Source organism: Papaver somniferum, chromosome 1 (assembly GCF_003573695.1).
Source record: "Papaver somniferum cultivar HN1 chromosome 1, ASM357369v1, whole genome shotgun sequence".
Taxonomy (NCBI): Eukaryota; Viridiplantae; Streptophyta; class Magnoliopsida; order Ranunculales; family Papaveraceae; genus Papaver; species Papaver somniferum.
In genome coordinates this window covers 5224223-5247794 of record NC_039358.1, presented here as the reverse complement: position 1 = coordinate 5247794, position 23572 = coordinate 5224223, and the positions used below count along the sequence as shown (strand labels likewise).

Below are 23572 nucleotides of genomic sequence, written 5' to 3'. Positions count from 1 at the left end.
TAGTTTTGGCCACGCCTAGACCGCGCCAAGGCATGCCGACCATGCCACATGTGCCAATGTCATGTCGTGCCAGCCACCTTTCCGCGCCTAAACCATACCATGCCGGCCTTCCCTTTACATCTGCCAAAACGAAGGCGTGCGACAATCAACGACTACCCTTCCATCTTAGATGCAAATCTTAGACGTCCAAGGTCACCAGCCAACGCATGGTAACCTTTCCCCCAACGAGAAAACCGCGCCAAGGCATGCCGACCATGCCACATGTGCCAATGGCATGCCGTGCCATCCACCTTGCTGCGCCTAAACCATGCCGGCCTTCCCCTCACGGTTGCCAAAACGAAGGAGTGCGATGATCAATGTCCACCCTTCCATCTTATATGCAAATCTTAACTATCCAAGGTCGCCAAACAACGCATGGTAACCTTTGGCCCAATGCCAAAACCCTAGTTTGGCCGCGCCTAAACCACGTCAAAGCATGCCGACCATGCCACATGTGCCAATGGCATGCCGCGCCATCCACCTTGCCGCGCCTAAGACATGCCATGCCGGCCTTCCCTTCACGGATGCCAAAACGAAGGCGTGCGACAATCAACGACCAATCTTCCATCTTAGATGCAAATCTCAGCCGTCCAAAGTTTCCAAATAACGCATGGTAACCTTTGGCCCAACGCCAAAACCCTAGTTTGACCACGCCTAAACCACGCCAAGGCATGCCGACCATGCCACATGTACCAATGGCATGTCGCGCCTAAGCCATGCCATGCCGGCCTTCCCATCACGGCTGCCAAAACGAAGGCGTGTGACAATCAACGGCCACCCTTCCATCTTAGATGCAAATCTCAGTCGTCCAAGGTCGCCAACCAACGATGGTAACCTTTGGCCCAAAACCCTAGTTTTGGCCGCGCCAAGGCATGCCATTCCACATGTGCCAATGACATGCCAACCACCTTGCCGCGCCATACCATGCCGGCCTTCCCTATGAGGCTACCAAAACGAAGGCGTGCGATGATCAACGACCACCCTTCCATCTTAGATGCAAATCTTAGCCATCCAAGGTCGCCAGCCAACGCATGGTAACATTTGGCCCAACACCAAAACCCTAGTTTTGGCCACGCCTAAACCGCGCCAAGGCATGCCGACCATGCCACATGTGCCAATGGCATGTCGTTCCAGCCACCTTGCCGCGCCTAAACCATACCATGCTGGCCTTCCCTTAACGGCTTCCAAAATGAAGGAGTGCGATGATCAACGGCCACCCTTCCATCTTAGATGCAAATCTTAGCCATCCAAGGTCGCCAAACAACACATGGTAACCTTTGGCCCAACGCAAAAACCCTAGTTTGGTCGCGCCTAAACCACGCCAAGGCATGCCGACCATGCCACATGTGCCAATGGCATGCCGCGCCATCCACCTTGCTGCGCCTAAGCCATGCCATGCCGGCCTTCCCTTCACGGCTGCCAAAACGAAGGAGTGAGACAATCAACGACCACCCTTCCATCTTAGATGCAAATCTCAGCCGTCAAAGGTCGCCAAACAACGCATGGTAACCTTTGGCCCAACGCCAAATCCCTAGTTTGGCCGCTCCTAAACCACGCCAAGGCATGCCGACCATGCCACATGTGCCAATGGCATGCCGTGCCAGCCACCTTGCCGCGCCTAAACCATACCATGTAGGCATTCCCCTCACGGCTGTCAAAACGAAGGCGTGCGACAATCAACGACCACCCTTCCATCTTAGATGCAAATCTTAGTCGTCCAAGGTTTCCAAACAACGCATGGTAACCTTTGGCCCAACGCCAAATCCCTAGTTTGGCCGCTCCTAAACCACGCCAAGGCATGCCGACCATGCCACATGTGCCAATGGCATGTCGCACCTAAGCCATGCCATGCCGTCCTTCCCTTCACGGTTGCCAAAATGAAGGCGTGTGACAATCAACGACCACCCTTCCATCTTAGATGCAAATCTCAGCCGTCCAAGGTCGCCAACAAACGCATGGTAACCTTTGGCCCATAACCCTAGTTTTGGCCACGCCAAACCGCGCCAAGGCATTCCATTCCACATGTGCCAATGGCATCCAACCACCTTGTCGCGCCATACCATGCCGGCCTTCCCTATGCGGCTACCAAAACGAAGGCGTGCGATGATCAACGACCACCCTTCCATCTTAGATGCAAATATTTGCCATCCAAGGTCGCCAGCCAACGCATGGTAACATTTGGCCCAAAACCAAAACCCTATTTTTGGCCACGCCTAAACCGCGCCAAGGCATACCGACCATGCCACATGTGCCAATGGCATGTCGTGCCAGCCACCTTGCCGCGCCTAAACCATACCATGTTGGCCTTCCCTTCACGGCTGCCAAAATGAAGGAGTGCGATGATCAACGGCCACCCTTCCATCTTAGATGCAAATCTTAGCCATCCAAGGTCGCCAAACAACGCATGGTAACCTTTGGCCCAACGCAAAAACCCTAGTTTGGCCGCGCCTAAACCACGCCAAGGCATGTCGCGCCATCTACCTTGCCGCGCCTAAGCCATGCCGGCCTTCCCTTCACGGCTGCCAAAACGAAGGAGTGAGACAATCAACGACCACCCTTCCATCTTAGATGCAAATCTCAGCCGTCCAAGGTCGCCAAACAACGCATGGTAACCTTTGGACCAACGCCAAATCCCTAGTTTGGCCGCTCCTAAACCACGCCAAGGCATGCCGACCATGCCACATGTGCCAATGGCATGTAGCGCCATCCACCTTGCCGCGCCTAAGCCATGCCATGACGCGCCATCCACCTTGTCGCGCCTAAGCCATGTCATGTCGGCCTTCCCTTCACGGCTGCCAAAACGAAGGAGTGAACCAATCAACGGCCACCCTTCCATCTTAGATGCAAATCTCAGCCGTCCAAGGTCGCCAAACAACGCATGGTAACCTTTGTCCCAACGTCAAATCCCTAGTTTGGCCGTTCCTAAACCACGCCAAGGCATGCCGACCATGCCACATGTTCCAATGGTTTGCTGTGCAAGCCACCTTTCCGAGCCTAAACCATACCATGATGGCATTCTCCTCACGTCTGCCAAAACGAAGGCGTGCGACAATCAACAACCACCCTTCCATCTTAGATGCAAATCTTAGCCGTCCAAGGTTTCCAAACAACGTATGGTAGCCTTTGGCCCAACGCCAAAACCCTAGTTTGGTCGCGCCTAAACCACTCCAAGGCATGCCGACCATGCCACATGTGCCAATGGCATGCCGCGCCATCCACCTTGCCGCGCCTAAGCCATGCCATGTCATCCTTCCCTTCACGGCTGGCAAAATGAAAGCATGCGACGATCAACGGACATTCTTCCATCTAAGATGCAAATCTTAGCCGTCTAAGGTCGCAAACCAACGCATGGTAACCTTTGTCCCAACGCCAAAACTTTTGTTTTGGCCACGCCCAAACCACGCCAAGGCATGCCAGCCATGCCACATGTGCCAATGGCATGCCAACCACCTTGCCGCGCCATACCATGCCGGCCTCCCATATGCGGCTACCAAAACAAAGGCTTTCGAAGATCAACGGCCACTTTTCCATCTAAGATGCAGATCTTAGCCGTCCAAGGTTACCAGCTAACGCATGGTAACCTTTGGCCTGATGCCAAGCCCTAGTTTGGTCGCGCCCAAACAAAGCCAAAACCCTAACTTTTGGCCGCGCCTAAACTAGGCCATATTAAAGTCGTACCGTCCATGCTTTCATGCTACTGGATACCAAACTAAGGGTTGAAATAATCGACGGCTACCCTTCCTCTCAAGATGCAAAATCTCGACCGTCGAAGGTCGCCACCGAGCCGGAAAGTCTCCCTAACTCAACTTGCCGAACAAAAACATGTTACATGTTTTCCACGAAAACACTCGAGACATCAACACATGCCACAAACAGGGGGATGCTCATTGGGTATTGGTTTAGGCCGGATTTGTACTGATTGATCTCGCGAATCTGAAGTACTCCCTTGCAGTACATTGTTTAGGGTTTAAACTCGTTTCTCAGCCACACACCCAAAATTATCAAAATCAGCAGAAACTATTTTCACCCTCAAACAGTAACATAAATAGAACTATTGAGAAATACAAGGCTAGGTTAGTAGCTAAAGGCAAAACAAAGTTTATAAACTGACAAAAATCGTTGTGTGGATTGAAACAAGCACCTAAACAATGGCATGAAAAATTTGATCATGTAATGTTTTCCAGTGGTTTTAAAATTAATGAATCTGACAAGAGTGTCTACACTAAACTTGTGAGTGATGCCCGTGTGATCGTATGCTTGTATGTTGATGACATGCTTATACTTGGTACAAACATGGATGTAATTAATTCCACTAAGAGCATGCTAAATGAGAAATTTGACATGAAGGACTTAGGCCCAACAGATGTAATCTTAGGGATGAAAATTATAAGAAATTCTAGCGGTTATAATCTTAGTCAGTCTCATTATTTTGAATCTGTGCTTAGAAAATTCATTCATTTTGATTGTAAACCTGCTCATACTCCATATGATCCTTGTTGTAGACTCAAAAAGAATAAGGGTAATAGAGTTTCACAACTTTAATACTCACGAGTTATAGGAAGTCTAATGTATTTTATGAACTGTATTAGGCCATACATTGCTTATGTTGTGAGTAGGTTAAGTAGGTATACTTGTAATCCATGGCAGGAACATTGGAACGCACTTTTTAGAGTGTTGAGGTATTTGAAATACACTTTGACCTTTTGTTTAAATTATGAAGGGTACCCTGCCATCCTTGAGGGATTTTGTGATGCAAACTGGATTTCGGGCTCAGAGGAGTATAAGTTTACGAGTGGATATGTTTTCACTATAGCAGGTGAGGCTGTTTCTTGGAAGAGTTCCAAACATACCTGCATAGCTCGATCCACTATGGAACCCGAGTTGATTGCGTTAGATAAAGAAGGAGAGGAAGCCACTTGGCTAAGATGCTTTTTAGAAGACATTCCTCTCTGGCATAGGCCCGTGTCAGCTATATCTGTACATTGTGTTAATCAAGCAGCCATAGCTAAAGCTAAAAACAACTACTATAATGGGAAGTCTATACATATTCGTAGAAGACACGATACCATGAAAGAACTAATCTCAAAAGGTGTTATTTACACTGAATGGCTAAGGTCCAAGGAGAATATCGTGGACCCTTTGACGAAAGGTTTGCCCAAGGAGATAGTTAGTAATGCATCGAGGGGGTTGGGGATTAGGCTCATTAAATAAATTTTCCATGAAGGATACTCAACCTTGCTGACTGGAGATCCCAAGATCAAGGTTTTGAATGAGACAACTAATTTATGGCGGGTCAAGGTAAATACTACCAGAGAATTTCATTCTCCGCCCCTTCCCTATGGTGTAGACGTGATAGTGTGACTGCATGTGGAGGATGACTTTCAATCAAGTCTTAATGAGTTCTATAGTTTTAATTTAAGATTGAAGTGGGGTGTAGAAGTAAACACTCTTGATGGAACTCACCTACCTGAATGTGGAAGTAAGTCGCTTCCTATGAGAATAGAGCTGATTCTCTAGAGCATTATGAGAAACGGATTTGTCCAGGGACAAAAAGGACACAATGGCACAAACTTGACAGCACCTAGAGAGATGTCATGCGTGGTTATTATCGCGGATTATACCAAACAATGGTAGTTCAAGACATCGCATTCACTGTCCATCAAGTAGTTCCAGAAATTTCTCACTAAGCAAAGGTTCAAAACCTCATGGACACCTCTTGCCTAAGTGGTACTTCTCGCTTTCCGTTTTCTGATTTTTATCGGTATTTCATTCATGTGGGGGGTTATTGGAGAAAATGAGTTCTATTTGTTAGTTTTATTGTATTGGTGGTAATGGAACTTGGGACCTTTAAGTCTCTAAGGGTACTTGCTCATTTTCTTATGAGTGAATGATATATGACCTTTAGTCCCATATAGTGTATAACTAAAGAGGAGTTCCACTATTTAACTAATCCATTATGGATTGTTAGACAAACAATGTGGGTGGAACGGGTGGCGCAAAATATATTTGTTTTCACTAAGGCTTGAGCTTGGGCCTCGGGCTCGTTGGTCAACCAAGACTTATACTTTTGACAAAATTCTTTTGAAATTATTTCCTTAAATATTTTATAACTAAAATAAATTTTGTCTTGAATGTGGGGGGCATGTGACCTGGGTGATTTTATTTTCTTACCAAAAATATTTCATTACGTTTTTATGTGCATAAATGACGACATTATTTATTACCATTTTTTTAATGTTTTATGACTGATTTATGTCGACATCATGCAACATAATTTCACACATTAATTGTGCATTGATTTCACGCTCTCATTTTTCCTATAAAAAGAACTCGAACTCTTCATTCCAAAGTGTGTCCAGAAGAAGCTATTATCCTTCTTATTTTGTCTTTCTCCCTCTGTGTGGTTTTTACACTCCTTGTGCCATTACTGTTGAGTTCGAAAGATTGGGCAAGCTTCTATAGTGCTTATAGTACTTGCAACGGGCAGTTTTATCTTGGATACGACTTCACCACATGGTATAGGCATCGCTCATTCTTGAGGTGTACCGGTGAACTATTGTGTTAAGGACAACTTGATGATCACGTGACTCTGTCCTCTGTTTGTGATTCCATTGAGTGTTTATTTAAGCTTTCCAGAAATTTATTTCTAACATTTTTCTTTGAGTATTTTATTGTTACAGTTGCAACAATCTTAACACGATAGTTCTTTTCTGTCTGTAACAATGGGTAAGAACGATGTTGATGGGTCTGCAAAATTTTCTGGGGAGCTTATCCGTTTTGTCAAACCGGTCACTTCCATTATAAAGGATCTAAGTATCAATAACTTTTGTTTATTTTATTGTTCTTTGTTTTTGATTATTGTACCCAACAATCTTAAGACATTAAATCTTGTAATAATCATGGATGTTAATTGTGGAGTGAAAAACAAAACGAATTTTTGGTCAGCTATAGAATTTCGAATCTCTCTTAATCTATAAGGAATTTAGACAAACCCTTTTGACATAATGTAGTAGACACCTTAATAGTTACGCACGCAAAATTTTAGAATTTGTGGAGTTGTGAAAGTATTTTTTTGATATTTTACAAAACAGAGAAACGTTCCTGAAAAATTCTGACTAGAAGAATTTTGTTGTTGACTAAATTGGGTTTTTTGGGGTAACCATGAGTTTTTTGAAATGGTGATTCAAACGAAGTTTGTAAATCTAGAAGTTATCTTCAAAACTCATATTTTATTTTCTGATTCGGAACTAAGGTTTGTGAGATGTGGTGTATTAGGTGATTGGCCTAGTCAGAGAATAAACAAAGTTTGTGACATGAAACTGAAAAGGGACATGGCTAAGAGGCGCATGTGGATGAACACAAGTCTTCTAAAGATGACAAAGGCGAGAAAATCATACACGACTCTAAGCGTAGTCTTCATAAGAAAGGTATGTTTCGTAAACCCGAATTTCGCATTACTTTAATTAAGGGAGATTGTTATGTTTGTAAAATTCATGGCCATACGACAGTAATGTGTAGACAACATAAAAAACCTTGATAAGTAGAAAGTTAATGTTAATTTAGTTGAAACAAACTAGAACGAGTTCAGTGGCATGATAGCTTATGTGAGAGATTGGGGTGGACTCTGGAGCCACTAAGCATGTTTGTTAAAACAAAGACCTGTTCACCTCTTATCATAGAATAAGGAACGTCGAGAAACTCTATATGAGTAACTCATTTGCAACAGAGGTTGCATAAAAGGGAAAGGTCGAGTAGAAGTTCATATATATCTGTAACATTCTCACATTGAATGAAGTTTTCATGTTCCGAGCATATGCAAGAAAGAATATTGTATCTTGTTCTGTTGAAGTTGGTAAAAGACTTAAAAAAATTTAACTGAATCGGGAAAACTTGTCGTAACTAAGGGCAGTGATTTTTAGGCAACTTTTATAAGACTTAGGGTCTGCATAAGCTTAATGTAAACTCTGCTGCAATGAATAAAAATTATTCTTCTGTTTATGTTTGTGAGTCTTTGAATGTTTGGCATGGTAGACTTGGACATGTAAATTATAAGTCAATGCATAAACTAGCTAATGTAGGCTGCATACCCAAATTTAGTTTGGAAAAGAACACAAATGTGAAATATGTGTAGAATCAAAGTTTGCTAGAAAACCTTTTAGCAAAAATGTTCATATAAATTATAAACCCTTAGGATTAATTCACTCAGACCTAGTTGACATGAAATCAGTTCAAACTAGGGGTGGTAAGAAATGGTTTGTTACTTTTATAGACGACTGTACGAGGTATTATCATTTATATTTTCTTAGAGGTAAGGATGATGCCTTAGAAACCTTTAAGATGTATAAACTAGAAGTTGAAATCCAATTGAATACTACTATTAAAAGAGTTAGGGTTGAATGAGGTGCTGAGTACAAAATTACGATAGGAGATTTTTGTGTAGAACATAGCATAATATATGATGTTACCCCTCCTTATTCACCTTAGTCCAATGGTGTAGCTGAGCGTAAGAACCGTACTCTTAAGGATATGATGAATGCCATGTTAATTAGTTCAGGATTACCTTCGAACTTGTGGGGGGGATGGGGTGGGTGGGTGGGGAAACTGTCCTCTCAGCTTGCTATATCCTGAATATAGTACCCTTTAAAAGATCAGATAAAACTCCATATAAATTGTGTAGAGGTAGACAACCTTCTTTAATTTGCATACTTCAAAGTGTGGGGGTGTTTGTCTAAAGTTTCCATCCCTAAACCTAAAGAAACCAAGATATGACCCAAAATTTTTGACTGTGTCTTCATAGGGTATCCTGAGCATACTCCTGCATATAGATTTATGGTTGTGAGTTCTAAAAATTTCTGAAATTAGTGTGAATACTATTATGGAGCCTAAGGATGATGTGTTTTCTAAAAATGTTTTTCCTTTGAAAACTGACTCTCGTAAGAGAGGTGTTGATCCCCTAGATGTCCATTCAACCAGTCAGACTTTACCTTTAGAAGAAGACGAAGTAGAAATTGAGCCTAGGAAAAGTAAAAGAGATAGAACAAAAACCTCCCTTGGATATGACTTCGTAACACTAGCCGAGACTGATCCTCAGACTTATAGAGAATCCATGACTTCTTCTGAAGCTCCGTGGTGGAAAGAGTCTGCTATTAGTGAAATGGAATCCATCAAAGAGAATGATACGTGGGAGATAGTAGATTTACCTCCAGGGTGTAAGGCCATAGGGTGTAAATGGATATTCAAGAGGAAACGTAACATAAATGGAACTATTGAAAAATACAAGGCTAGGTTAGTAGCTAAAGGATATAAACAACAAGAAGGTGTAGATTTCTTTGATACTTACTCACCTGTTTCGAGAATTACTTCCATTAGGATATTAATTGTTATAGATGCGGTTGATAACCTAAAGATACATCAAATGGATGTAAAGACAACTTTTCTAAATGGTGAATTAGATGAAGAAATTTACATGGAACAACCTGAGGGCTTCATAGTGAAAGGTTGTGAAAACAAAGTTTGTAAACTGAAAAAATCGTTTATGGATTGAAACAAGCACCTAAACAATGGCGTGAAAAATTTGATCATGTAATATTTTCCAGTGATTTTAAAATTAATGAATCTGACAAGTGTGTCTACACTAAACTTGTGAGTTATGCCTGTGTGGTCGTATGCTTGTATGTTGATGACATGCTTATACTTGGTACAAACATGGACGTAATTAATTCCACTAAGAGAATGCTAAATGAGAACTTTGACATGAAGGACTTAGGAAAATGTAATCTTAGGGATGAAAATTATAAGAAATTATAACGGTTATAGTCTTAGTCAATCTCATTGTATTGAATCTGTGCTTAGAAAATTCAATCATTTTGATTGTAAACCTGCTCATACTCCGTATGATCCTTGTTGTAGACTCAAAAAGAATAACGGTAATGGAGATTCACAACTTGAATACTCATGAGTTATAGGAAGTATGATGTATTTGATGAACTGTATTAGGCCAGACATTGCTTATGAAGGAACATTGGAATGCACTTTTTAAAGTGTTGAGATATTTGAAATACACTTTGACCTTCTGTTTAAATTATGAAGGGTACCCTGCCATCTATGAGGTATTTTGTGATGCAAACTGGATATCAGGCTCAGAGGAGTCTAAGTCTACGAGTGGATATGTTTTCACTCTAGCAAGTGGGAATGTTTCTTGGAAGAGTTCCAATCAGACCTGCATAGCTCGATCCACTATGGAATCCGAGTTTATTGCGTTATATAAAGCAGGAGAGGAAGCCGCTTGGCTAAGATGCTTTTTAGAAGACATTCCTCTCTGACATAGGCTTGTGCCAGCTATATCTATACATTGTGTTAATCACATCAATTTTAATATAGTGAATTATCTTGTTACTGGTCGAATGCCTCAATATTGGGGTAAGCAAGATCGTTCTAGGTTTTTAGCTGAGGTTAAGCATTTCTTTTGGGACGATCCTTATCTGTTTAAGTATTGTACGTACCAGATTATTAGGAGATGTGTATCTGAGAGTGACCAGTCTAGTATAAGGGTGCACATATCCTACCCTTACCCGCCACCCTATCCTACCCGCCAGAATTTTTACCCGTATCCTATCCTACCCGCCATTGACGGGTAGGGTGACGGGTAAACACTATTTTATCCGCCGTCAAATGGGTAGGGTGACGGATAAAACCCGAAACTATCCTACCCTACCCGCTTACCCGCCTAACATATGTAAAAGACCAAATAATCCATGTCCTTTCTTTTGTATCGTTCCCATTGATTCGTTATTTTAAAATAAACAAGGGGTAAATTGATTCGTTTTCATCTCCGACACTTACTTAACATTTCTCGTTTTCTTCCCATCGTTTTCTCCTTCAACCATTTCTTCAATAGAATCTCAGATTCTCAGGTAAATCTTTTAAGTATTAGAAATCAACCATGGATTTGAGATTAATAGCTAGGGTTTAGGATGATTCTTGTGAAGCCATAACGCAGAAGCATAAAACCCATCTTTATCTGATTTACCAGTACCTCTCACCTCTCAAGTTACATATCAACTTCAAAGATGTTAACGGATCTCGTTTAGAACCCTTTAATCGGTTGATTCAAGGTAAGATCTAACTTCAAAGTTGATTTTGTTTCATTTTATTTTTTTCTGTTAAATTGATTGAAAAAATCATAGGGTTTTACGATTTCATGCATGTTGCAGGGTACGATATAATTTTTATGTGGGGTTGCTCATTTTGTTGTTAGGAAGTTAAGCTACTCATATTGAACGAAAATTTACATAGAAAATTGATTTGGGTTCTTAACTCTAATCATTGTTTCTTCTTCTAGGGTAGGCCTTCTCCAATAGATGTTAAATTCCAAAAAACAGCTGAAATTCAAACTGATAAGAGGAGGAAATTCGATGGTTCCACTAATTTTCTGTAAGTTTTACTGTGGATTTTTTTGTAAAATTCTTCTCATTTCCACTTAGCTTTATGAATGTCTAAGGTTTAGATGTTTAGTGAGTTCGTTTCTTAAGATTCTTTGCTCATGCTTTAGGCCTTGATGAATATTTTGTCCTTAGTGGTTCCAGTTAAGATTTGGGATAAAAAATTTTATGTAAGTTAATTATTGGTTCTCCTCTGTCTGACTGAATTTGCAGAATCACCTGTATGGTAGACAAGACTCTAGAGATTTGGTGGAAGATATATGATGCTGTAACAATCCACTTAGCTTCAGTTAGCCTCCCACCCGAAGTTTTCTAAATATTAAGCAAACAATGTAAACCATTGGACTCCAGGCTCAATATTAAGAATTTGTTAGCATTTAATATGTGAACTACCTACTAAAATTTATGTCTATTTTTCAGAAATAGCTTGAGGCGCACACTAGAAGCTCGTCTTAATATTCGGTTTCAAACTACAGAAGTAAGTTATGTGTTTACTTGTTCCTCAGCTCGTCATAATATTGAGTGTGACCTTACTTGCGGAGGATCTGTTTTATAAGCTCACAGCTGTGTATCCTTAAATTTTCATGTCTTAGACTATGACTCTTAGTTGTGAGGACAAAGCAGTCCAACAAATCCGACTTAGTTGAGATCATCAGGAAAAGTCACTAAACATGGTTTAGTTTGTGCAGGCTTAGTGTGAGGAAACATGGTTGAGATTACAGAAGTGATGTCAACGAGACCTCCTATTTCGTCTCAATCTGTGCAACGAAGGGCCAGTGCGTTTTCATCTCCGCCACCTCCACCTCCACCATCTTCTCAACCTGAGGTCAGAGAAAGTATGAAGCGGAAGAGAACATCTTGGGTATGGGATCATTTCGAAAGGAGTGTTGATGAAGCTGGTATTACATGGGGGAAGTGTAACTACTGTGAAGGTGGTAAATATAAGGCTGGTGGTAAGGATTATGGAACATCTAATTTGAACTGGCATTTGACTAAGTGTCAGAAGTATTTGGATACAGTAGAATCTGCACAACCTAGCAATCTGGGAGATCAGCAACGTATGGTTGGGGATAGGTTTTTTCAAGAAGCATGTAGGAGATCCTTGATAAATTTCATAATCACAGATGAACAATCTTTCCGAATGGTTGAGGGTGAAGGGTTCATAGAATTTTGTAAGTATCTTGAGCCGAGGTTCAAACTTCCATCTCGGATGACCATCTATCGTGATATATGCAGGTTGTTTGTGACTGAAAAGGCCAAGTTGGTGAACTATTTCAAGGTGAACAAGGTTAGAGTTTGTCTCACAACAGATACTTGGACGTCTATTCAGAACTACGACTACATGGTAGTTACTGCCTACTTTATCGATGACCACTGAAAATTACACAAAAGAATCATATGTTTTTGTTTAATCACTAGTCATGGAGGTGAACATAGAAGGGGGGAAAAAACGGTTATACCCGCTACCCTATCCTACCCGACCCGCCAAATAATGGGTCGGTAGGATCTTACCTGTTTAATGGCGGGTAGGGTGGCGGGTAAAAAATTTCTTACCCGCCATTTAGCGGGTAGGGTGGCGAAATAGGCCATATCGTACCCACCCTACCCGTTGTGCAGCCCTAGTCTAGTATTATCTCCTTTTGTCATGAACATGCATGTGGGGGTCATTTTAGTGCTAAGAAGACTGCTGCTAAGATTTTGCAGTATGGATTTTACTGGCCTTCTTTGTTTAAAGATTCCCATAGTCATTGTGTTTCTTGCGAGCGTTGCCATAAGTTAGGAACCATTTCCCGTAGAAATATGATGCCTTTGAACCCTATTTTAGTGATTGAGGGCTTTGATGTGTGGGGCATTGATTTTATGGGTCCATTTCCTATTTCGTTTGGTTATCTTTACATACTTGCCACTGTAGACTATGTGTCTAAGTGGGTTGAGGCAGTTCCGTGTAAAACAAATGACCACAGGGTCGTAGTCCAGTTTTTGAAAGAGAATATACTTACACGTTTTGGTACGCCGCGATCTATAATTAGTGATGGAGGTTCACACTTTTGTAATAGACCGTTTGCTCTTTTAATGAAACAATATGGTATTAACCAAAAAGTAGCTACCCCATATCATCCACAGACTAGTGGTCAGGTAGAGGTCTCCAATAGGGAAATTAAGCGTATTCTAGAGAAAACAGTTAATCCAAACATGAAAGACTGGTCGTCGAGGCTTACTGATGCCTTATGGGCTTACCGTACTGCGTTTAAGACACCCATTGGAATGTCACCTTATCGTTTAGTGTTTGACAAGGCATGTCACCTGCCTGTTGAGTTAGAGCATCGAGCCTATTGGGCTATTAAGAACTTAAACTTTTCACTTGACAAGTCAGGAGCTCAAAGAAAGCTCCAGACCAATGAGTTGGACGAGATTCATAGAGATGCATACGATAGTGCTAAGGAGTAGAAGAACAAAATGAAACTTGTGCATGATAGGAATATTTTAAGAAAGTCATTTTCTCCTGGTCAAAAAGTTCTTCTATATGACACTCGTTTGCATCTATTCCTTGGGAAGTTGCGCTCTAGGTGGACCGGTCCTTTTGTGGTCCGTACTGTTTTTCCTCATGGCGTTGTTGAGATTGAGACACCAGATGGTAGTAGTTCTTCGAAGGCTAATGGTCAGCGATTGAAGCCTTTTTAGAGCCTTTTCCTACAGGTGATGTTGAGGAAGTCCCTCTGGAGGACCATGTTTACCTTGATTGACCATCGAGGCGATTTTTTATGTTGTATAATATTTTTGTAGGTTTTTGGTTACACTTTACCCAGGTACTATCTTTCCGACTTCTCTCTTTACTATTTCCTCATGTTACTTATATTTTTGGTACTGTTATTTGATTAGAAACATTGAGGACAATGTTAGATTTAAGTTTGGGGGTGGGGTTGAACTTTTTGTTACCTTTTCGTTGCAATAAATAAACTCCAGAGCCTAGAAATTCATCCCTATTAAGGATGGCACTAACCAATCTAAGTGGATGGAAGCATTTTGGTTGTAGGAGTTGAGGAACCAATCTGACTAGATGGCAACATCTAAAGAGTCTATTCATAAAAGCACAGAGCTCAGGTGTTAGAAATAACATGATAGTTTCACCATATCTCGTTGAGTCCTTTTCACTTGTATTTTTATTTTGTTTTGTTTTTAAACTATGTTTCTCTAAGTGATTAGGTGGGGCTCACGATTCAAGTTGTTACCAATGCTAGGGTGAATTAGAGTGATTGAGATATAAAAAAAAAAAGAGAAACAGAGACCAGACCATCAGACCAACTGGAATAAATTCAATAAAGTCGACCACTGGAACCCTTGTATATGCCAGTTGTATTGAACTAGAGTTAGGATTATCAATCACTGGTTCCCTTTTATATGCCAGTGTGTTGATATTAGTCAGACTAGTATCTCAGTCCATTAGGATAGGTTCATTTTAGCGGAGGCCTTCAGACAGATATGAGAAACACCGTTCACCTAGTAAACATCAAAACCATCTATGTTTTTCTATATCCATCTTCTTGATCTATCCATGTGATTAGTTTTGACTCCGGATATTGATGTCCATAGTGCAACTATCTGAGTAGAGCTTTGTCACTTCATATGAATTTTAGTATGCTTGAGTGCGAACTCGTGTACAACAATTGGAATTTCGCATCAGGGTACTTCCTCCTGTAGTCAATAAGTATGTCAACCAAGGAGATTCTTTAGTGCCTTCCAAGGTTCTGTGTAGATAGCTAGGGTCTGGAGTATAAAGGTTTTGTGGGTATACCTCTGGTCACCTAGGGGTTTAAAGGCTTATTGCATACGCTAAATGCAATCGACGATGCCTGCGACAGTGAGTTAGGATTTTATTTCTATTTTATTTTTACTCGAGGACTAGCAAATAATAGGTTTGGGGGTATTTATAGACACATTTTTGTGTCTGATATAATCTCAATTATATATATTGTTAGTGCTCGATTTTGTATTTATTTTGGCTTTTTATGTATTTGTAGGTGTTTTTGGAAAAATAAGATTTTGCGGCGAAATTGGCTCGAAAAGTGTTTTTTGCGTTCATGAGAGGATATTTGCTATTCAGACCCTCACTTTGGATAAGGGGTAACCTAATTACTAAGGGACATCCCATTTCCAGGCAGCTGCTAATCGCACCCCTACTCTGGATAGGGGGCGACCATTTTCAACATTTCAAAAACCAAGTTTTGGCGGGAAATATCTTATTTTTCCAAAAACACCTACAAAGACATAAAAAGTCAAAATAAATACAAATTCGAGCACTAACAATATATACAATTGAGATTATATCAGACACAAAAATGTGTCTATCAGATAGCTAAGGCTAAAAACAACTACTATAATGGGAAGTCTATACATATTCCTAGAAGACACGATACCCTGATAGAACTAATCTCAAAAGGCGATATTTCAATTGAATGGCTAAGGTCCAAGGAGAATATTGCGGACCCTTTGAAAATAGGTTTGTCCAAGGAGATAGTAATGCATCGAGGGGGATGGGGATTAGGCTCATTAAATAAACTTGCCATGAAGGATACCCAACCTTGCTGACTGGAGATCCCAAGATCAAAGTTTTGAATGAGACAACTAATTTGTGGCGGGTCAAGGTAAACAATATTAGAGAATTTCATTCTTTGCCCCTTCCCTATGGTGTAGACGTGATAGTGTGCCTGCATGTGGAGAATGACTTTCAATCAAGTCTTAATTAGTTCTATAGTTTCAATTTAAAATTGAAGTGGGGTGTAGCAGTAGACACTTTTGATGGAACTCACCTATCTGAATGTGGAAGTGGGTCGCTTCCTATGAGAATAGAGCTCATTCTCTAGAGCATTCTGAGAAACGGGATTTGTCCAGGGCCAAAAAGGACACAATGACAAGAACTTGACAATACCTAGAGAGATATCACGTGTGGTTATTTTCGCGGATTACACCAAATGATGGTCGTTCAAGACATCGCGTTCACTGTCCATCAAGTAGTTCCGGAAATAAGACCTCATGGACACATCTTGCCTAAGTGGTATTTCTCGCTTTCCATTTTCTGATTTTTATCGGTATTTCATTCATGTGGGGGATTGCTGGAGAAAATGAGTTTTATTTGTTGGTTTCATTGTCTTGGTGGTAATGGAACTTAGGACCTTTAAGTCTCTAAGGGTACTTGATCATTTTCTTATGAGTGAATGAAATACGACCTTTAGTTCCATATAGGGTATAACTAAAGTGGAGTTCCACTATTTAACTAATATATTATGGATAGTTAGACAAACAATGTGGGTGGAACGGGTGGCGCAAAATATATTTGTTTTCACTAAGGCTTGGGCTTTGGCCTCGGGCTCGTTGGTCAACCAAGACTTATCATTTTGACAAAATTCTTTTAAAATTATGTCCTTAAATATTATAAAACTAAAAATAAATTTTGTCTTGAATGTGGGGGGCGTGTGACCTGGATGATTTTATTTTCTTACCAAAAACATTTCATAACATTTTTATGTACATAAATGACGACATTATTTCTTACCGTTTTTTAATGTTTTATGACTGATTTATGTCGACATCGTGCAACATAATTTCGCACATTAACTGCGCATTGATTTCACGCTCTCATTCCAAAGTGTGTCCAGAAGAAGCTACTATCCTTCTTCTTTTCATCTTTCTCCCTCTGTGTGGATTTTACATTCCTTGTGCCATTGCTGTTGTGTCCGAAAGAGTGGGAAAGCTTCTATAATGCTTATACTACTTGTAACGGGCAGTTTTATCCTGGATACGACTTCACCACATGGTATAGGCATCGCTCATTCTTGAGGTGTACCGGTGAACTATCGTGTTAAGGACAACTTGATGATCACGTGACTCAGTCCTCTGTTTGTGATTCCATTGAGTGTTTATTTAAGCTTTCCAGAAATTTATTCCTAACATTTTTCTTTGAGTATTTTATTGTTACAGTTGCAACATTTACATGAGCTTCATTTGGTACATGAACTCATATTCGTCACAGATCAGATAAAAAGTACCTCAATAGGTGGTTGAATTGATATTTACAGTGGTTCCAAAGTTTAAACCACTGGTAAATGCACCAGGTGGAGACCTGGAGTAGGTTATTTCATCCGTAGATGGAGACCAGGTCTTTCCATGGAGATGTTATTGCATTAATAGAGGCAATTCAGATTTCAGGCAAGAAAAGAACCATGGTATGTGCAGGTTCAGTAGTTGCATTTGTTCTGTAATAGTTTGATAAGCAATCCTGTAAGAGATTTACTTGGTTCTTGGTGTCAGATATTGTACTTCAGAGTTCACAGTGTTCTCCTTTTGAAATATGGCAATGAACTTCATTTTCATGGTCATATGCTACAGGTACAGGACATGGCTATTGCAGCTGTATGTAATCCTGGTTTTACCCAACTCCAGCCAGTTAACTTAAGTAAATCATAATGTGCCAGTCCAACTTCAGATGTACCGGAGATTAGGGCTGTCAATGGATATTCGATATCCGGTATTCGTTTCCGAACATCCGGATTCCGTTAGGTTAATATCCGACATAAAGGCTATCCGATATCCGATAACCTTAACGTAACGGATATCCGTTTATTAACATAACGGTACCGGTTAAGGGAGTTTCCGTTAGGTTAATATCCGATACCGTTAGTGTATAACTATATCATAAAATATTCGGAAATTTTCGATACCTAATACCCTTTAGGTTTACTCTTTAGCCATTTGATTACGTCTCTCTTAAGTAAATATCGGAAATTATCGAAAATTATTGAATATTAACGGAAATTATTAGAATTTTTTTGTATCATGAGTAGATAACGGAAATTAACGGAATAATATCCGATATCCGATAGCTTATCCTTAACCTTATCGATAATGAATTTTTGAATTCCGACGGATATTATCGGATACCGGATATCCGATAACCCTTAACCTTAACCTTATCGGTATTGCCAATATCCGACGGATTTTTATCCATTGACAGCCCTACCGGAGATAGCAAATTGTTGCCATCTTTCAATTTTGACTTAGATAAAACTATTTTAGAAGAAAATTATAAATGCACCACAAGGTGAGGCTCTTCCGGCATACCAAACTGTCCAAGCCAGATGCACTGCTCTTGTAGGTTATCAAATTGCAGGGTTATTTTGGGAAATCCAAAAAAAACAGGAATGACCTAGAAAATGTCCTTAAGAAACCAAATGAAATTATAAAGAACAGTTACTCAGTCTCACTGTTATTGCTGCAGGAAGAGGAAGGAGAAGGAGAAAACGAAGAAGAATGTCGACCGTCTTACCGGAGGGTATCATAGAGGAGAACATACTCACGAGATTGCCTGTCAAATCAATTTCAAGATTCAGGTGTGTATCCAAAAGTTGGTATCATCTATTTCAAAACCCTAATTTCATCAAAAATCATCTCAACCATGCTAATCTCATGAACCGATTCAATTTCTTGGTTACCAACTCCCATTTATCTATTGTTCAATCAACAACATCATCACCATTTGTAAGTCATGCTCCTGAGATTGATTATCCATTCATGTCTAGGAAATGTTGGCCTCGAACTCTAGGTTCTTCTAATGGTCTGGTTCTCATGGTCGTAATAACATGCTATGAAGATCTTTGCATTTGGAACCCGGCTACCCGGGAATATAAACGAGTGCCAGAACATCCAGACGACTCAGACTCTGTTGCACATGGGTTTGGTTTTGATTGCAAGAATGATGATTATAAGGTGTTAAGAATTGCCTGTTCTGATCCTGATGAAGAAGTTTTGGAAGCTAGTGTTTACTCATTAGCTTCAAATTCATGGAAGGAACTTGGTTCCATTTCTTATTATTTCCCTCTTGGTACAAATAAGGGGTTTCTACTTGATGGTGTTCTTCATTGGATTGTATCTAGTGTTCTTCTTTGTTTTGACATTTCTGATGAGACGTTCTGTGAGGTGCCATTACCTTACAACGGTTCAGATTGGGTCCAGGACCCTTCCATTTTAGATTTGGGCGTCTGGGAAGGGAAACTTTGTCTATTTCAAAAGAATCACATGGATAACAAGTGGACGTGTACGCATCAAAATGATCACATCGATGTGTGGACGATGATGGATAACAAGTGGAGTAAGCATTTAAAGATTACTGCACATATGATAGACATGTACTATGGAAGGCCAATTCAAACTTTGCAAAATGGTGAGATCCTTATTGAAGGCGGACCGAGGAAGGAAGAAGAGGGCATTGCACTCATTTCATATGACCCTAAGCTTGAAAGAGTCAGAGCTCTGATGATACATGGTGATCCAGACGAGTCTGAAGTGGATACTTATATTGAAACCTTAGTGCCACTAAACTCCGGTACTTATGTTAATAATAAAGCAAGAAAGAAAACAAGAAAGAAAAGAAACTGATATGGACGACTGATAGGGATCTAGAACGGTGAACCAAGAAAGTAAGGGCGTAGACAAGAGGGGAGGAAGATATGGTAGAAAGGGGTTGTCTCGATCTTACTTATGTTTTTGCGCTAAAGAAATGAAGCGGAAAACTGTTCATTGCGAGAGATGATTTGTTATATGTAGCAGTGGATTATCCAATAATGGAATTAAGATCAGGCGCATGGCAGTTATATAAGTTATAACGGCACTTTCGGTAAACTCCAAACAAAGTAATTTCTATCCACTTTGCATTTTTAGTATTTGTTATTTTCTTATGCAACTGAATGTTGGTTAGGTCTGCTTTCTTTAAGTATTTTGTATTAGTGTTTCAAATTTCTAGATTGGAATGAATGTGCAAATCCAAGCATCCCATATTTTGTTTGCAGCTCGAGTAAGGTCCTCTCTCATTAAGCTATTATATGTGGGCTGTGTTTACTTCGTGACTCATAAAGGAAGCAGTCAAATTAAAGCTTTTCTTATCGTGGCTCAAGCTGTTTTGTTAGCAGCTAGTAGTTTCATTAGGTCGGCTGATCATTGCGAGCTAGCTGCATTCGTTCAACTTTGGTTAAAAGTAGACTTGCAGTCATAATCATACAATTTTTATGTCTTTGTTATTTACTGTTTAGACATCTACTCCAAACTTCATAATTAATTTCCTTTAAAATTGAAGCTCAATAGGTCTGGCATTAATAATAAAATGTTTAGAATATCGTCTCAATGCTATGTTTGCCAGGAGCATCATCGAGGTGTCTCAGTGTGTCACTTTTTTTTGCCTGGGCATCTAGAAATATGAATCAGTTAGACTGTTGAAGTGAATTTTACCATACTAGCTTTTGCTTGTTTTGCTTTATGCCCTGCACCAGAGAACGTTGGAGTCTCATGTAGTTAAGGTTATGTTGATCATATGGAAGTCTAGATGCAAGTGTTGTCTTTGTTCATGATACCGAATCCTGTGAACCTCTCTCACATTATACAAAAATGGGAACTAAAATCAGGAAGATAGGTTGGTGGCAAAGATAAGTAAGCCCATTATTCTAAAAGTATGAATCAGTAGACTGTTGAAGTAAATTTTACTGTACTAGCTTTTGCTTGTTTTGCTTGATGCCCTGCACGAGAGATCCACGGAGTCTGATGTAGTTATGGTTATATTGATCATGTGGAAGTATAGATGCAAGTGTTGTCTTTGCTCATAATATCGAGCCCTGTGAACCTCACTCATGTTATACAAAAAATGGGATATAGGACAACTGTAAAGTTCTGTAGCTTAGCTATAAGTATAAAACTTTGGTGGAAAGGATGCGGGTTGCTGAGAAAATAGGCTATATGTAGAACCAAACCAATATCAATAGGACTGCAGATTTATATAGTAAGTCAATGCATGACAGTCTTTCCTTCTTGGCAAAGCTTTGAGCGTCTTCTGTTGCAACTGCAGTGAGGTGTTTAAAACCAGTGAAATATTGATTTTGCACTCAGTTGGGTCTTGGAATCTTCAGGGACATCAATGGAACAATCTTCATCACAGATTTCAAGAGAAGTAACTTTTGAAACAGTAGCAGTTTTCCAACCCGCGATTTGTGCAATAAGTTGAGATGAAATTTATGGTAAAAAGTCGTGACTTCAATATCATTTCTCAAATCTGTCTATTCATCTTTATTCAAATTTTGGTCAAAAGAACAGTTTTAGATATAAAAGAAATAATAAAAAAAATAACTATTGGCATCTGGCAGTAGTAATATTGGCTCAAGACTCGGGGCATTGCATCAAACAACATCCTGTTAATCGCACTTGATGCTAAAGCTAGTAAACGAACTCATACATAAATTTCGTGGATGCCTGGGCCAAAAGGCAGAACCTCCGTAGACGTTACAAAGCCCAGGTTTATCATAGATCAAGAAGGTTGTTTTGGAACGATTTTTTGGGACCATGGATTTATTTTAGAAGTAAATCTAGGTCACCCCTTATCTAGATATTATATTAATACCTAAATTATCCTCCAGATTAATTTTGGGTAATGATTAGTTAGTATTAATAATAGTTAGTGTAATGATTAGTGAGATGATTAAGTTAAAGATAATTAGTGAGATTAAAAAATCAGATGGTTTTTTTTTTCTAAAAGAAGTAGAATTATTGAGAGAGTAAAGTTAGAGAAGATGAAGAAGAAAAACATGAAAAACGATGGATTTTACCAACCACAACCGGAGGAAAGGTATTTAGGTACCCAGATATGCTTCAAACTTAGATAATGTTGGTTGAATTGCTCCAAATTTTCAAAAAACTGTAAATTTTTAGAGTAGATTTGGGCTTGTTCAGTTACCTTATGTGAAGAACAGGTTACCAAACTCATCTGAAAGTGTAGTTTTCGCTCTTTAATGGAGGTTTTAGTCGTTCGGTAAACAGACATGTTACCGAAGTTTGTTTATAGGATTTACAGAGTAATGTTCGGTTGGTTCGCAAACTTTAACCAAACAACATATCTAACCGAACTCCACATGTATGGTATTAATGAAGAGTTCGGTTTGTCAAGATTTTTTGCGAACAAACCGAACAGAGTAGGCAAAGTTCGGTTAAATCATAACTCAACATAGTGGGAAAAATAACACAGTTCGATTACGTTTTTTTTATTTTTATTTATTATATATATATATATATATATATATATATATATATATATATATAAATTATGGGTAGAGTTCGGTTACTAACTAGTTTTAGAATTTTTTGCGAACCAACCGAACACAATATATTGGTTTTAAATGAGGAGTTCGGTTAAAACTATTTTTGCGAACCAACCGAACACAATATATTTGTTTTCAATGAGGAGTTCGGTTAAAACTATTTTTTGCGAACCAACCGAACTCGGAGTTCGGTTACGAAAAAAATACATTCGTGATAATCGAAGTGTTCTCCGTGTTCTTGGTTTCAGAATGTTCGGTTACAAAATTAGTTTTTTTTTAACTATTTCTAACCGAACATGCCACTTTAACTTCCATTTAAACCATATTTTAATGATTTCTACTCAATTTACCCAATCATTTGATGATTTCTGCTCAATTTACCCTATCAAAAAATGAATTAAAAACAATTGATGGGTTTTTCAATCGAAAGAGGAAGGTCAAGGAAAGAGAGAAGAAGAAGAGAATTTATTTTTTTTCAAAACTAAAAAATTTCGATTCCACTCCAATTTTTGATTTTGATTTTGGTTAATAGATTCATTGAGATTAGATGTATATGATTAGATTTATATAGTTATTAGGTTAGTTTTAATTTAAATTAAAGTAAAGGGTAAATGTGTATTTACCTAACTTTAGGACAACCCTTATAAGTATAGGGAGGTTGGCCTAATAAGACCATGGTCCCTCCAAAAAAAACTATGGTTCCTAAAAAATCGTTCTTGTTTTGAGGAATACAAAGTTGAGAAAATTAGACGTAGACCCAAAAGAATAATATTCTCATTATCAGGCCCACAATTAATTTAGGTATCGTGACATCCAAAATTATCTGAAATTATTAAGAATCGCTACATAACTCGTTATGCATACTATTTTTTCAAGGGTATAATTGTAAAGCAAACTTGGATATAATATATCTACAAAACCGTGCCTTGGAATTTTACAAATTTTATATCGTTGGAAATCTTT

General features: G+C 39.5%; 1 protein-coding gene across 2 annotated transcripts; it reads left to right on the top strand.

Annotated features, from left to right (window-relative positions):
* Positions 1-18733: 18733 nt before the first annotated feature.
* LOC113278149 (F-box/kelch-repeat protein At3g06240-like) lies at positions 18734-20609 on the top strand. Of its 2 annotated transcripts, none has more exons than XR_003325323.1 (2): positions 18734-20164; positions 20321-20609. XR_003325323.1 is itself a non-coding variant. In XM_026527073.1 (2 exons), exons 1-2 carry the CDS (start codon positions 18786-18788, stop codon positions 19908-19910), a joined length of 936 nt encoding a protein of 311 aa, XP_026382858.1. In that variant the 5' UTR covers positions 18735-18785; the 3' UTR covers positions 19911-20609. The 2 variants fall into 2 exon arrangements, 1 of the variants encoding a protein (XP_026382858.1); XM_026527073.1 differs by having other exon boundaries at positions 18735-18865; positions 19055-20609.
* Positions 20610-23572: the final 2963 nt, after the last annotated feature.

Excerpts from the sequence above, each read along its gene's own strand:
- LOC113278149 (XM_026527073.1), top strand. The coding sequence starts at position 18,786 with ATGTCGACCGTCTTACCGGAGGGTATCATAGAGGAGAACATACTCACG. Across the intron at positions 18,866-19,054 it reads AAATCAATTTCAAGATTCAG|GAAATGTTGGCCTCGAACTC; the intron begins GTGTGTATCCAA and ends ATTCATGTCTAG.